This window comes from Physeter macrocephalus, chromosome 18, assembly GCF_002837175.3.
Source record: "Physeter macrocephalus isolate SW-GA chromosome 18, ASM283717v5, whole genome shotgun sequence".
Taxonomy (NCBI): Eukaryota; Metazoa; Chordata; class Mammalia; order Artiodactyla; family Physeteridae; genus Physeter; species Physeter macrocephalus.
Genome location: NC_041231.1, coordinates 49,996,352 through 50,012,638, shown reverse-complemented (window position 1 = coordinate 50,012,638; position 16,287 = coordinate 49,996,352). Strand labels below are relative to the sequence as shown.

The 16,287-nt window shown below is 40.8% G+C and overlaps 1 protein-coding gene across 5 annotated transcripts in view; it reads left to right on the top strand.

The window, feature by feature from the left end:
* Positions 1 to 16,287, top strand: part of ANO10 (anoctamin 10) — a 261,614-nt gene that overhangs the window by 33,061 nt on the left and 212,266 nt on the right. For all 5 annotated transcript variants that reach the window (XM_055079716.1, XM_055079715.1, XM_024132265.3 and 2 more), the window contains exons 5-9: positions 3,860 to 3,979; positions 6,149 to 6,718; positions 8,122 to 8,177; positions 10,557 to 10,631; positions 13,532 to 13,714. In XM_055079716.1, the coding sequence (XP_054935691.1) occupies positions 3,860 to 3,979; positions 6,149 to 6,718; positions 8,122 to 8,177; positions 10,557 to 10,631; positions 13,532 to 13,714 (1,004 nt within the window). The remainder of the gene's footprint in view (positions 1 to 3,859; positions 3,980 to 6,148; positions 6,719 to 8,121; positions 8,178 to 10,556; positions 10,632 to 13,531; positions 13,715 to 16,287) is intronic.

Here is a 16,287-nt window from a genome sequence, read left to right as displayed (position 1 = left end):
AATTTAGAAATACATAAGATTTTTTTTTTACTTGTGCCTAACTTGCTTTAATGATAAACTGCAAATGTGTGATACATCTCTCTACTCTTTTCTTTGTCCTTGAATGGAATACAAATATTTTTAAAAATAGTGTATCATATACAAATAGATTGCACACTAAATGTGTAACCTATTTGACTACAGAAAGTTATAACCACGGTCGTGTACAACTCACCTGTCTGAATTATTTTTGGCTACTTTAATCTAAGAAACTAACATCCATCACTACTTCATATTAAAGATATTTTCTATAATAATTTGGTGAGATTAAAGTATGTTACAATTTGCTTTGTAAAATCAAAAATATGCAGAACTCTAAAATCTAGTTAACCTAGCTCATTTGCTTTCCTTAGACTATCTGGCAAGCAGCAACAGGTAACTGGCTGCCTTGGTTACATATAACTAATGGGCTACACTGTTCCTGCCAATACTTTCTTATTTTTTAATAGTACTTATCACTTCTCAAGTACCATATAATTTACTTATTCATTATAGTTAGTGTCAGTCCATTCTCTACTATAAATTTAAGTTCTAAGAAGACAGGGATTTTATCTGGTTCACTGCCATATCATCAACACCCATCTCAGTGACTGACACATAGTAAGTGTTCAATAAATATCTGTTAAATGAATGAACTGGCATTAAATCATAGCCAAATTTTCAAAATGGCTATAAATTTTAAAGCAAAATTCTGGACAGATGAGCAAACTACAAAAAAAAAAAGTGTTTTTCTTAAGTACTCACAAGCTAGCACTTTAATAATCTTTATTTTAAAAATCACCAGATATGATCCAGCAATTCCACTCCTGGGTATATATCCAAAGAAAACAAAAACACTAATTCAAAAAGATGTATGCACCCAATGTCCATAGCAGCATTATTTACAACTGCCAAGATATAGAAGCAACTAAACTGTCCATCAACAAATGAATGGATAAAGAAGATGTGGTATGTATATACCATGGAATACTACTTAGCCATTGAAAAGAATGAAATTAAGTTATTTGTAGAGAGGTGGATGGACCTAGAGTCTGTCATACGAGTGAAATAAGTCAGAAAGAGAAAAACAAATACTGTATGCTAACACATATATGGAATCTAAAAAAAAATGGTTCTGATGAACCTAGGGGCAGGACAGGAATAAAGAGACAGACACAGACAATGGACTTGAGGACACAGGGAGGGGGAAGGGTAAGCTGGGACGAAGTGAGAGAGTGGCGTGGACATATATACACCACCAAATGTAAAATAGATAGCTAGTGGGAAGCAGCTGCATAGCACAGGGAGATCAGCTTGGTGCTTTGTGTCCACCTAGAGGGGTGGGATAGGCAGGGTGGGAGGGAGATGCAAGAGGGAGGGGATATGGGGATATATGTATGCGTATAGCTGATTCACTTTGTTATACAGCAGAAACTAACACAACATTGTAAAGCAATTATACTCCAATAAAGATGCTAAAAAAATATATTAAAAATGGACTTGACCAGAGGCTGATATAATAACTTAAACCATACACCTTTTTACCCTAGTTGTTGATATTTTGAGTATATACCTTTTTCGGTTATTGAGAAGGGGGATTTTATCACAACCCTAGCTTTTTAAGATTTTTTTCCTCTGTATAACTTATGCACGAGATATAGTTGTAAGAAGAACCATCTATTAAGAATCCTTCTTTTTTTGCGATCCATACTTTTTCCTATTTTCAAAATCAGTTTTATCTTTTCTAATCTGATAAGAAAAGCCTACATTCACAAACAGCAAATATCAAAATCAGAAAAAACTTCCTGTTTTCAGCAATCGTTTGGTACGATTTTAACACTTGTGCACATATCTGAGAGAGACGAGCACATTTAACGAAAGACAATATCCCCTAGTGATAATATTGATAATTTTTCCTACTGTTAGTATCAGATATCTCCTCTTTATTATCCTTTTTTCATTTCTAAGAAGTTAGGTTTTCTTTTAAATTACTCTGAAGATTTTATAATAGGGCATCTGTCCTGAGAATACCATCTCTCTTTGTTATATGCAGTATTTGTACATCAAATACTTAAATCATGTTTCTCTTCCACGCTGCAGACATTTATTTGCCGTCCTCATTGAAGGGCCTACTGCCTGATGTGCTCATCACTTGTCTTTGGGAACAAGGTAGATAGGAGGAGATAAGGAAGGCAGCCCTCAGAAGAGATGAGCTGATTAAAACAGCTGCTAGGAACTTGCGTGGGAAGTGCTCCATCTCCTCAAATATGGCACAGGGCGTGCATTTGAGTTCTCCATGAACTGAACACATTTTCTCTTAAAGACCTGAAGACCTGTCTACCCAGTGAGTCTTTCTGAATAATTATGGATGAGAGAATGCCCCGTTTTCATTTATTATCATTAGGGGATATTGTCTTTGGTTAGGTTTGTTTGTCTCTCTGTAACCAACCTGGGTTCTTGAACCCTTCAATCAATAGAAATTATGAAGAGGTCAGATGAAATTCAGGGAAGGCTTGATTGGGACTCATGCTGCAGCACAAGGGAACTAAAACAAGTAACAGGTGCCCTTGCTTGTTCCTGGGGGGTGGGGGTGGGGGGAGGTACCAGGTGGTCCCTTAAATGGGGTGAGGCTGGGGGCGGATTGGTGGGTCAGGCTGGAGGCGTGGCTTAGGTTGTCTCCCTAGCTGCTTGGTGGTGCTGTGTGCAGGGTACATGGGCTCTACTCTGCTTTTGCTCCCAGCTCCTTAGAAGTGGCAGTTGGTTTGTGGCCTTTTTGAGTCTTATTTTTCATAATTTGCCCCAACTGTGCTTGGCCCGCATAAGGTAGTTTTTAGTCCCTTATAATTTCTTCGTCTTCTGTTGCTGGAGGAGACATTTATCCAGGTGCAAACACTCCTGTAAAGGGTCCCAGGTCCCAGCCTGTCTCATCTCCCAGGTATGTGCACAAGTGTTAAAATCATACCAAACGATTGCTGAAAGCAGGAAGTCTTGTTTTATTTTGATATTTGCTGTTTGTGAATGTAATCCTTTGTTAGCAGATTAGAAAAGGTAAAAATGATTTTGAAATTACTCAGGATCAGTAACAATGAAAGGAACTGAACATTCTCTTACCTTCACTGTAGTGAGAGGACAGATTGGTAAAATTTTTTCTAGAGGTTGTTTTGTAATATGTGTCCAAGTTTAAGATACATATGCTCTGCTCTTGGAGCTAGCAATTCTACTTCTAAGTGTATGTACCAAGGAAATAGTTGACAGGTGGGGAGAGTTATATATATAAGAATTTTAACATTATTTATAATAGTGAAAAAAGGAAACAAGTATTTTTCAATAGAGGATTAGTTAAATTATAGCACTTCATACAAGGGAATATTATGACACCATGAAAAAGGTCATTCATGTTCTATTTATATTGTCATTGAAAAATATTCATCATATACTACTACTACATGAGAAGATTACAGAATGATGTGTAGAGAATGATCCCTTTTGTTTCTAAAATAAATATTTATGGATGTATATTTTGAAGTCTGCTTATACACTAAATTGCTATTTACAGTGGTTATGTTTTTGTGGAAGGGAGAGAATAACAAGGGCCTCTCTAAATTCTAACCTGGTCCTTTCTGTAAGGTTTAAAATTTTACATCGACTTGTATTGCTTTCATAGCCAAAGGAAATAGTAAAGATATTTACATTCTGAAGAACAGAAGAATACACACCTTGGGAGCAGGCAGGATAGCGTTCATCTCTGTGTAGACCTTCTCTCTTCCTGGAGAGTTTGGGTAGCATTTGATGAAGCATATCATGAGCAATCTCAAACCCGTCTCGCCTGTTCCTTCCGCAGTGAGGAGGCTGCTCACATCTGGCATCGTGATTCAGGTGTTTCCACTGCATGACAATGAAGCCCTGAAGAAGCTGGAGGACACCTGGTATACTCGGTTTACCTTAAAGTATCAGCCTATAGGTATGTGTCAGTGCCTGCTGTCTTAGAGAAGAGGAAGATGCAGCAGTGGTGGTATCCCTCTTGGGTAGATACTTAACGCTGTGCTGGGAAGGGCTCACCAGCTGCATGTGGGCAAAAAATTGGTGAGGGGGATAGAGGGGTTACATGACCTATTTGTTTATTTTATTTCTGATACCGTTTTAGATGAACTGAATTACAGGCTGTTATTAAATTTCACCAACGATACAGGCAATCCAGAGTGGCCTTCATGAGTACGTGTCAGATTTGTTGTAGAACATACTTTATAAGAATCTAGTTTGACCGTGAATATTTTGTGTTTGAAAATTTCTGTTTCTTTAGAGCTAATCAGTGGGCCAAGCTGCACTCATTCTTAGTGGCAAACTAGCAGGCCTAAACATCTTTTGAGTTAGTTTATAAGGATCTTGGTGTGCATTACTGGAACTGCATTTCCTCCGAAGACACTTAGAAGAATAACCATTAATTTATTTGGTGTGTGTTGAACATTACTCTGTGTAAACTTCTGTCAATATGGATGTTCAAGTTTTTTTGGTTCAGTTATGTCTTTTAAGCATAAGGTTTATATTTAAGATGGTAGTTTTCACCATAAGCATTACTATCAGTTTTTCTTTAAAGGACCTTGCCTTTTTCACTTCGTTTAAAGGAATTCCTCTCAAATTTTCTTTCTAATTGCCATTTCTGAAAATAATTATTATAATATTGTAACAGTGAACATAAATCATTTTTAAGGTCAAATTTTGAAATCACATTTTGAATTTTTTCTTGTATTCTTTGAAAGGAAAAATGTTTGTTTTTGATAGTTCCAGGTGATGTAATAGTCATTTTATGTTACACTTAGGGCATTTTTTCACCTTGTTTAGCATTTAGGTGGCAGTAAATTTAAATATTGCCTCTAGGTCTTGTGAGTGACAGTATCCAGGAGCTACTTCTTAGAAAGTGAGGGGGAAAAAATGAGTTGATGGTGAAGGCTGAGCATGGGTGTGGTAGTGGTTTAGAGGCCTCTGGGAGTGCTGGGACTGAAGATAGTAGCTGGGGCTCAGGAAAATTTTGAACTTCCCCCTGAGATCAAAAGAGAGAGGTGGTCTGATATGGAGCCCAGGACCATGAGTGGCTTTTTTTTTTTTTTTTTTTTTCTTTTTTATCTTTTAACCTGATTCTGATTTGAGGTTACCTCATCATACCCACTGTTTGAACATGCTCCTGAGTTAGTAGAAGAATTAAGGATAGGGGAAAATAGTATCCCTGTTTACTGTAAACCATTCACATAGACTGATCTGACACATTATCTTAAAAAAAAAAAAAAAAAGAAAAAAACACAATGTTTTAACTTCATGTAATTAACCAAGAAATACTAACTCTAACTATTACACCTCCCTCACCCCCTGCATCCCACCTTGGGCCCATGCAAGATGCTTTTACAGTCTAGGCAGTCACCCATGTAGATGTGGCCGGCAAAGGACACGGTGTTCATGACCTCTTTGGGGTTAGCTGGCTGATGTTTTTGGCCCTTCTTCTGCCCAGTGCATTTATCTATATGAAAGTATAGATAAATGTATTCCATGTATTCTAAAAGTTAATGTGTAGAATACTGTTTTGTGCTTTTGAATAATTTTTCTTCAGTGTATTGAAAAGTTTGCCATGACATATTGATGAAAGTTTACAGCTTTGAGTAGGGGGAGCAGGATACTATGGATGAGGAGTCTTCTTTGAAAATAACCTTTATAACTGTAGTGTTAAAGTGAGAGAAAAGTGGGGAGCATAAAGTAAACCCCCAAATTAAGATGGTTCATTGGCCACGGCTGAATTTAAACTAGGACCTTGGAGATTGAGGATGAGCCCGAGGTGAGTTTTTCCTTGTGAAGAAGGCCTCCACCAGATGAGGAGGTGAAGAGAAGCAGACCCAAAGCAGCCCCGGCAGCTGTGGCCTGAGACCTGAGCTGGGGGAAGTGTCAAGCTTATTGCTATAGAGACAAGCGAGGTCTTTGTACTTCATGGAGGATGGATTTACCATCACACGCCAATTGGGAAATAAGGGTTTTAAATGATGCCCACTTAAGTAAGAAAGTGAATAAGCTTACTTGAAATGATTTTTTAAAAAAATCAAGTCTTTGCCAATCGGGACTTAAGGTCCTTTTTTTCCTTTTGTTGTAGATAGTATTCGTGGCTACTTTGGAGAAACAATCGCTCTTTACTTTGGATTTTTGGAATATTTCACTTTTGCCTTAATCCCTGTGGCGGTCCTTGGGCTACCTTACTACCTGTTTGTGTGGGAAAACTATGACAAGTATGTGGTCTTCGCCTCATTCAACCTGATCTGGTCCACAGTGATCCTGGAAGTGTGGAAGCGCGGCTGTGCCAGTATGACCTACAGGTGGGGGACCCTGGTCATGAAGAGACAGTTTGAGGAGCCCCGGCCGGGATATCATGGGGTCCTGGGTATCAATTCCGTCACCGGCAGGGAGGAACCACTGTACCCCAGCTACAAGAGACAGTTGCGCATTTACCTGGTCTCCCTGCCGTTTGTGTGCCTCTGTCTCTATTTCTCTCTGTTTGTCATGATGATTTACTTTGACATGGAGGCCTGGGCCTTGGATCTACACGAGAACAGCAGGTCCGAGTGGACCAGTATCTTGTTGTATGTGCCCAGCATCATCTATGCCATCGTGATTGAGATCATGAACCGCCTCTATCGATATGCTGCCGAGTTTTTAACTTCATGGGGTAAGACTCAATGCTTTGAATTTATGTCTCATTTGCCTATAAGAAATAGTGCTTCTATCATAGGATTCATGTAACTGTTACCTTGCAAAGAAGATAGATGTTGGTCTGGGCTCATTCTAGAGACATAAGGAAAAGTCATCGGCTCTGGGAGCTCTGATGATCTCCACGTCACGGTTCTCACAGCTCTCATTTATTTTTAGTTACTATGTTCCAGGTGCCCTGCTAAGCACTTTATCCATAGTTCCTCATTTTCACCTGCTCAGGGCACCATGTAATAGAAGTTATTTCACAGTTTTATGGCTAAAGATACTGAGAATTAACAGAGTTTAGACAGCAAATGGTAGAGGCAGGCTAGTCCAACCTGTGCTCCTAATACTATATCGTGTTTTACGCTAAGGATAAAATCAGTTGAATTATCTCCACAATACTCTGGCTGAAAGAACTATGTCTGGGATCTGAAAACCAGTTGTGTAGTTGTGTGGGGCCTGCCATTGAACTCAGTGAAGGCAGGTGTTCTTGTCTGTTTCTGTAGTAAAAGAGAAACTTGGTTATAGTTTTAAAAAGATCTTGATGGGCCATTCACTCATTAATTAATTTATTCATTCAAACAAATAAATAGGCTGTATGAAGCCCTAGGAAGAAGTCTAGGCCTTAACTTCATGGACCAGAAAGGTATTTTAAATTCTTTTTATTAGTCATGTAACAACAGCTACCATTTATTGAGTGCTTTCCTTGAGCTGATGCTGGGGTTTGGTAGTATTTCTAATCCTGACGGTGACCCTGGGAGGAGGGTGGTGTCAGCCCTGTTTTGTAGGCAAGGAGGCTGAGTGTCAGGAGGTTAAGTGACTTGCCCAAGGTCAGATAGTGGCTGAGCTGAGGTTCAAATCCAGGTCAGCCTAACATTGCTTCTCTGTGCAAGGTGATACTTCTGTTCAGAATCTTCCTTTTTTGTCCTTTTGCCCTGCTGTCTTGGGACTTGCACAGTGTCTCCTTTTCTTAGGGTGGAAATTTGAGTTTCCTTTTAAGTTAATCCTTATAAACTTTATTTATTGCCCTGCTCTTTAGAGATTGCGCTCAGTTTTACTATTACCACTGATACAGGGTCTTTTTCTGGTTATCTGTGGGATCATTTGCCAACACTTACTACATTTCTTTATTGCAGTAATATTTAAAAATAATTTCGGACCACAGTGCTATTGCAGCATCTTGAAAAATGTGTCTTAAATTTAGTTTCTTTTTTGTTTGATGTTCTTGGTGAAAAGCAGTAGCCTGGCACGTTTACTGACTGAGGCTCTGTTTTTGAACATCTCTGCCCTCAGCACAAGTCTCACTTTACTTCATGACAATGCTCCCATTCTGCTTTCTTACCTGAGAGACATTACCTCTCCTTTTTAATATTTTAGAGAATCACAGATTGGAATCTGCCTACCAGAATCACCTAATTCTGAAAGTGTTAGTGGTAAGTAGATCTTTTATATACAAGTCCATTGTACTTTTGAAGCTAACACATACTACTTAATATTTAGGAGTATAAATATGAAGACTTGATTCTGATTTAAGGTATCAGGTAGTTAATATACTTTGTCCAAGTAGGCAAGGATTGATTAATGTGTGTTTACATAAACGTTCAACAGTCTTATTACAAATGTGCACATGGTATAAGACTTTAAATGTAGAAATTAGTATTATAGCCAATTTCCAATTATTTAAAAAAACTACTTTATAGACACGTTTCTCTTATTTTCCTTTCGGTGACTTGGGTTTGAGTGTTTCATTATTCAACAATCCTTCCAGTTATCCACCTTCTGTTTAGTGATGGAGCATTAAATTATTATTTTTAAAAAATTTTGTCTAAGAAATTTCCAAAGTCCAGGAGGTTCCCAGCATGTTTTGAAGAGTAGGAGGAAAGGGATGGAGGGAAGGCACTGTGTAACCTGCTTGCTGTTTGTGTAAAAGCGCACACATTATGCCTCTTCCCACCATTATTAGTCATAACAAAGATGTGCCAGCCTGAAATCACCTCGTTTATCCGGAGATTACCTCAGCCGTCTGTAACATAGCTGAGAATCAAGGAAGTGTGCATAAGGAGTCCTCTTAACTATCCACTGGAATTGATTTAACCCAGTCCATGTGCTTTACTCCCAGGCCCTTGCTTAGAAAGAGCCTTTGTTCCAGCTGTAGAAGTCATTCTGAGAAGCTTATTTATCTCGTCTTTCCATCCTTAAAAGATGAAAAACCACCATTAGGAAGGTGATTAGGTTTCTGGAAGTAGGTAAATTTATAGAGGCAAGGGCCCGGAAGGAAATGGAAAACCTCTCATAAATAGGTAATGAGAATTCAACAATTTCAGCAATTTGGACATGAGAAAAGGAGCAAGCGGCCATCCATATCTAAAAAGGCTCCGAAGGCCTCACTCGAGCCGTGTAAAATAATTTATATTCAAAATGTTGGTGCTGAATCAGCAAGGATGCTCTGTTCTGTGTTCTCTGTGTGAGAAAACAAGCAGGGGAATGTGTAATGCATTAAAAGCTTCATTCAGAAAGATCCCAATATGGAGCTTTTTCCCTTAGAGGGAAAACACTCCATTTGTCTTAAAGAATTTAGTTATTTGTAAGACTTGATTATTCTCTGATGGTGCCAGATACAATGTCAGGTGACTGTCTTGTAAAGAGACTCATCCCTTAGAGTCTGTTCATCCTCCACTGTGTGTGCTAGGTCTCTCCCTTCCTTTTCAATCTTGTGCGGAGAGCGTTTCTCAGCCTTCCGAGAGCTTCTGCTTTTCAACTTCTACTCTAACTCAGCACCCCCATCCCTACCCCTACCTCCCCCTACCCTGTGACCACATTGTGTTACTGCTCATTCGCTCCAGTGACTCCCCCTTCCCTCACCTATGAAGTGCTCATACTGTGCACAGAGCAGTCTTTTGTCTTGGGAAGTGATGCTGCACAGGAGGAAGTAGCCAGCGTACGGCTGGGGGACAGGAAGGAAACCCATCAGTCCTGGGGGCAATTGCAGGCTCTTGAGCAGGGGAGCTACTTGAAGAAATGGCACCTGTTGTGGTGGGATCTCCACCCCACTCCCTGCACCCCTACCCCTGAACCATGTGTCTGGGCAGGGCAGTGTCAGGCCCATGGTGACAAAGATGCTGCCCGGGCCAGGCTGGTTGTTCTGGCTGATCTCTCTTGCTAGTGCCCCTCGGCTACCTAGGTGTCTCTCTGGGGGGCGGGGGGATCTCAGCTCCCTTGGCACAGAGAGACTTCCAGGGCTGGACTGCTTGTTGGGGGAGGGCCCTCCTTTCTGGTGCTGCCTGGCCACCCTACCTGGTTTCTCTCCGTGGGGCAGGGGAGTGGCAGGGCCGAAGGGAAGGAGAGCACATCCCCTCGCAGCTTATTGTTAGTGGGGGGTCCTCGTCAGTCTCCCTGTTAGTGCTGCTGGGCTTGCCTGTTGTCAGGACTCCTATTCTGAGCCGGGTGGGCAGGAATGTGCCTCCCTGCTGCCTGGGTTACTAGGTTGGGGGTGGGAGATGCTGGGCCTTGGACTCTTTTGTAAGAAAGTAGTAGGGACGTAAGATGCGCTGGTGCTGTGTTGTTCCTTCAGCCCTGGGGTCCCAAACCTGTTCTTCTTCCTCTTAGCACCTTTCAGAGCTCTCCTTTGGTTTCCTCTCGCGATATTTCGAGTTCATAGATGTGCTTAGAGAGGGGGAGTAGGAGAAACACGTCCAAGCCACCTTGTCTGGACCGGAAGTCCCTCATTACGTTTTTTGAAATGTGATTTTTATAGTTGTAATGAAGTACTGTGATGCAATATTAAATATTGCTATCTTGGTTTTTTTTGGCAGTTCAACTTTTTAAATTGCTTTGCCTCACTCTTCTACATTGCCTTTGTCCTGAGCGATATGAAACTTCTGCGTCAGGTGAGTGTGAAAAATAGAAAGCTATCAATTTTTTAGGTTTTAGAGGTGGTTTCCTATATTCAGGTAATGTAATTGTCTTCCCATTACTATCTTTATAAATAAAATTATTAAATTTTGTGTACTTCTAAGCCCAATTCTAAATAAACAACCATTAGCAATTGCACCATGTATTATACTCAACTGGAAAGAAATTTGTTGAAGCTAACCAACTTGCAAAATAAATCACGTAGAGCACAAAATCAAATATAGAGTTCATATCAAAGCTTGTAAAAGCAATTTTAACAGCAAAATATATTCATTAATTGAACTTCTGTGTGTGTCTCAGGTAATGGTATAACCTTAAATAGTTCTTTCATGTTTCTTTTTTTTTTTTAATTTAATTTTATTATTTTTGGCTGCATTGGGTCTTCATGGCTGCGTGCGGGCTTTCTCTAGTCGTGGTGAGTGGGGGCTACTCTTAGTTGCAGCACGCGGGCTTCTCATTGCGGTGGCTTCTCGTTGCAGAGCACAGGCTCTAGGCGTGCGGGCTTCAGTAGTTGCAGCACGTGGGCTCAGTAGTTGCGACACCGGACCCTAGAGTGCATGGCTTTCAGTAGTTGTGGTGCACGGGCTCAGTAGTTGTGTCTCTCTGTCTCTAGAGTGCAGGCTCAGTAGTTGTGGCGCACGGGCTTAGTTGCTCTGCGGCATGTGGGATCTTCCCAGCCCAGGGATCAAACCTATGCCCCCTGCATTGGCAGGTGGATTCTTTTTTAATAAATTTATTTATTTTATTTATTTATTTTTGGCTGTGTTGGGTCTTCATTGCTGCGCACGGGCTTTCTCTAGTTGTGGTGAGCGGGGGCTACTCTTTGTTGCAGTGCATGGGCTTCTCATTGTGGTGGCTTCTCTTGTTGTGGAGCATGGGCTCTAGGCGTGTGGGCTTCAGTAGTTGTGGCACATGGGCTCAGTAGTTGTGGCTCGTGGGCTGTAGAGCGCAGGCTCAGCAATTGTGGCACACGGGCTTAGTTGCTCCGCGGCATGTGGGATCTTCCCGGACCAGGGGAGATGGTGTCGAATGGGATCCGTGTCCCCTGCATTGGTAGGCGGATTCTTAACCACTGTGCCACCAGGGAAGCCCCTGCAGGTGGATCCTTAACCACTGTACCACCAGGGAACTCGCACACATTTCACTTTTAAATTAATAAGTTGTTAAACTTTAGAGACCAGCAGATCCTATGCACTGCTGTATCGTTTCCGAAATGTTTAAGAAAGATGATATATTTTGTTGTGTTACCATTTCTGGATCACATGATAATAGTGAATAATAAATTAAATTATTGCTTTCTAATTTCTCTTTTTTATACTTGAGCCACCTACCAGTAAGGGCTCTTCCTTCCTGGTTTTAATATACTGTGATTGTTAGTGAGCAGAATCTCAAAGCCTAGACTTCTTAATCTTTATATGAGAGCTTGGGATCATTTTTCAAGGAATTAAAAAATTTGTATAACAGAGAAAGTTAAAAGATTTTGTAGTTACAGTTCTAAGAGCTTGCATAAAAGTAAAATTAAATATTGTGTTCTTAGTTTTTAAAAAATTATTTTTGAAAATACTACATTTGAAATCGATAGGTTAGATGTACATACCTTTTCCAGTCCTACCATTATTGTATTAGTGGGGTATGACTCCTCATTTCTTATACTTTAGAGAGTCTCCTTTATTTAACAGGGGACAGGGGGATGGGGGAAGTCTCTTTAAAACATAGAATTTTAATATCAGCTAAGGTGGTTTGTGATGGAAACATACCTATCTGGGGAAAGTGGAAATTAACACAGTACCTCTGGAAACTACTTGGGCAACTTTGCCAAGAACGTTAATCCATCCCTAGTAAATCATCAGAGGTGGGGTGAAGATTCATGCACATAGGTAAGGGGCAGCATTTATAATAGTCGGGGTTGGGAATAATACTTACATTCAACAACAGTGCATGAGCTGAGTAAAAAAGAATTATTCATGACATGGGAAAGTGCTCACAATATAGTAAGTGAGAAAAGAAATCTACAAAGCTGTTTCTATATAGGATGATTCTACTTTTATTTTTACACATGATTATACAGAAATATTTAGGGGACTTCTCTGGTCATGCAGTGGTCAGGAATCCGCCTGCCAATGCAGGGGACATGGGTTCGATCCCTGGTCTGGGAAGATCCCACATGCCGCAGAGCAACTAAGCCCGTGCACCACAACTACTGAGCCTGCGCTCTAGAGCCTGTGGGCCACAACTACTGAAGCCCACGTGCCTAGAGCCCGTGCTCCGCAGCAAGAGAAGCCACTGCAGCCAGAAGCCCGTGCACTGCAACAAAGAGTAGCCCCCCACTCGCCTGAACTAGAGAAAGCCTGCGCACAGCAACAAAGACCCAATGCAGCCAAAAAATAAATTAATTAATTTAAAAAAATATTTAGAATATTAGTAGTGGTTCTGACATGGTTGTGGAATTAAGGGTGACTTTTTTTCTATCTTTTAAGTTTTTCTACAGTGAGGGAGGATATATTACGTTTATAATAATAAGTTGTGGCTAAACTCTTTTCAAAGTTGGTGACATCATTTAGACTCACTTGTTGCAGCCAGGATGAGATAATAAAAAACACAATTGCAAGCTAATTTGTTCTCCTACCGACTCATAACCAGTTTTTTATTATAATCTTATTTGTATTATAATCTTTTTGTATTTTAGTCTGTCTTTCCTATGAAAAAAACAATAAATTAGAAACATCATTCTAACACCTAGCTTTTCCAATACTAGTTTTTATAACATAATAGTATACTATTTGTTGAAGACTTTTTTTTTTTACTGCATAATTATACACATGCTTTGGTTTTGTTAAGCCACATTGCCAAATATCATTTATGTGCTTCTCTTTAGAGCTTGGCTACTCTCCTGATTACCTCCCAGATCTTTAACCAAATTGTAGAATCTCTTCTTCCTTACTGGCTCCAAAAGAAGCAGCATGTGAAGGTAAAGAAGAAGGTGCAGGCTTTAAAGGCAGACATCGATGCTACATTATATGAACAGGTCGTTCTGGAAAAGGAAATGGGAACTTACTTGGTAAGTTTGAATAATGCTGAATTAAACATTGATTGAAAGTGAATAACAGTCATGTCCAGACTGTATACAGCAAATAAGTAACCACTCATTGTCTCAGGTGTGACTATTCTGTAAGTGCTTTCCAGCCAGTTTCCTTACCATGAACTACTTTAAAGTTAAAAAGATGGAACTGTGTATCAGAATGCTGCTCTCTTGAACTGGAAGTTATGCCTAACATCCAACGGATGAGTCCAGTGAATTTCGAGACTGCTCTGCTGAGGGTGGTGGGAATGTTTCCTAGACGGCTGAGCAAGGGAGAGGTGAGATGGCCGTGGAGCCATTGTTTGCTCTGGACACTTTAAACTCAAAGAAAAAATTGAAGCCCATTGTTAAAAATGGAATGCCAATCCGAAGATTAATTTATAATATAGTTTAAATTACTTAGTGCTGTAGTAAATATAAAATAGTTCTTTTAAGACAGAGAATTTCTGAATTATTTTTAGGAACTCCAAGTAGGTCATTGGAAGTTCTTAAACCTAAACATGTATTCAGCAAATGTTTACTGAGCTCTGACTACATTCAGTGTATCTCTTTTGAGGGGGTCAGGTGTTGGGGTCATGTTTGCTTTAGGTCATTGTTTCTTATATCCTTCCCCTTCCTTCTGGGTGTGATATTCTTCTTAGTGAAATAGATCCTTTAGTGAGGGTCCATTATTGTTAAACTTTCATAGTCTTGGTTTTCATCATGAATGAATGAGTCTCCTGATTACTGAATTTCTTGGCTGACTTTCATAGTTTTTCTTGTATGCTTAAGAATTTTAGTTTGTGTGTTTATCTTGAGCAAGATTTTATTCTCTCTCTCTCTCTCTCCCTGCTCGCTTCTCTCTGTCTTATTTTTGCAGTCCCCCCTGCCCCACCCCCTAGTCCAGAACCAGGAGTTTGTAGCCCAGAGCTCACATCCCATCTTGTGGTGATGGTGGAGATTCTGCAGAGCCAGCAGGTAGCATGCTGTTGACACAACTGTAGTTCCAGGGCAGCAGCTGTGGCTTTTTTCAGGCGCCTTCAAGGGTAGGGGACCACTGTTCTCACCCGTGGTTTTGCTCAAACAGCCTGCCTCCAGATACACGCTAGAGGAGTGGTGTGCCTTTGGTTCCCCTGCCTGAAGGATTCAGATCCTGGCCACCGTGGCCAGCCTGTGGACGGAAGCCTGGCCAGGCTTCTGATTACTATCTTGCACTTTGTTCCATTTCTCTCTTGGGCAGCTGATTTTTTTGTTTTTGAGTGGTGATATTCTTTTGACTAAAATAAACGTATATGTACTAGCATTTTCTATGATTGCTGTGTTTGGGGGAGAAGATGATTCAGAGTATAAACTTACAGCATATCTTGGCCAGCAGCACTTTTTATGTTTATACATGAAGTATCAGAGAAACAAACACGCAGGCAGTTAAGAGTTAAAGAAAATAGCACTTGGGCACAATGTGCAGCCGCCTTGCCTGCGTTGGTCGAGTGCTGGCTTACTGTGGGTTACAAGTCAGTCTAATTCACATAGTGTCAGAATCCTTTCCTCGCTTGTTCTGGGGGGTAGTATTTTGGGCCATATTTATTTTTTCCCCTTCATTTTCTCACAGAAACTAAACCACCATTCTTTCCCCCGAGTTCTTTATTCCATCCCCTCTCTCATTGCCCCAGGCCCACCTGGAGCTCCCGTGTTTCCTGCTTCCCCCTTCTCCCCTTCCTGTTTCAAACCAAGCAAACCCCTCACATCCTCTGCTATTTTTGTCCTGTCTCTTTCCTTCCCCTGCCAATTTCTTGAAATAATTCTTCTCCATATTGTCATCTCTACATCCCTCTTCTCTGCCCGCTCTCAGCTCTTCTTTTTCTCTGAATCGTTTGGGCAGACAGCATCATCCCCTAAAGTGACCAGAGCCAAGCTCGCAGTCTTCTCCAGACCAGTTCCTCCCCCTTTCCTCAGGCTCAGCGAATGGTACACAGTAATTCAGACAATATGCCCTTCTCAAAGCTGTTTTAATTCATCTAAGAACTGTATGCTGACAAGGTGACAAAATCCTACATCTTACCTTTTTTGGTATTTCATGGTATCTGATAATTCGTTTATAAAGGAAGGTAAGGCAGGCACTGCTTTTCTCACGTTAATAATAGGCAGATGAAGCTCTGTGTTATTTTTTTAAATTTATTAATTTTATTTATTTATATTTGGCTGGGTTGGGTCTTCATTGCTGCGCACGGGCTTTCTCTAGTTGCGGCAAGCGGGGGCTACTGTTCGTTGTGGTGCGTGGGCTTCTCATTGCGGTGGCTTCTCTTGTTGCGCAGCACGGGCTCTAGGTGTGCGGGCTCAGCAGTTGTGGCTCACGGGCTCTAGAGCGCAGGCTCAGTTGTTGTGGTGCACAGGCTTACTCGCTCCACGGCATGTGGGATATTCCCGGACCAGGGCCCGAACCCGTGTCCCCTGCGTTAGCAGGCGTGTTCTTAACCACTGCGCCACCAGGGAAGTCCGAAGCTCTGTGTTATTAATCACCTGGTGACTAAATCAGAAACAAGACTCAAGACTTTGCTTTTCTCTTCAGAGTCTAT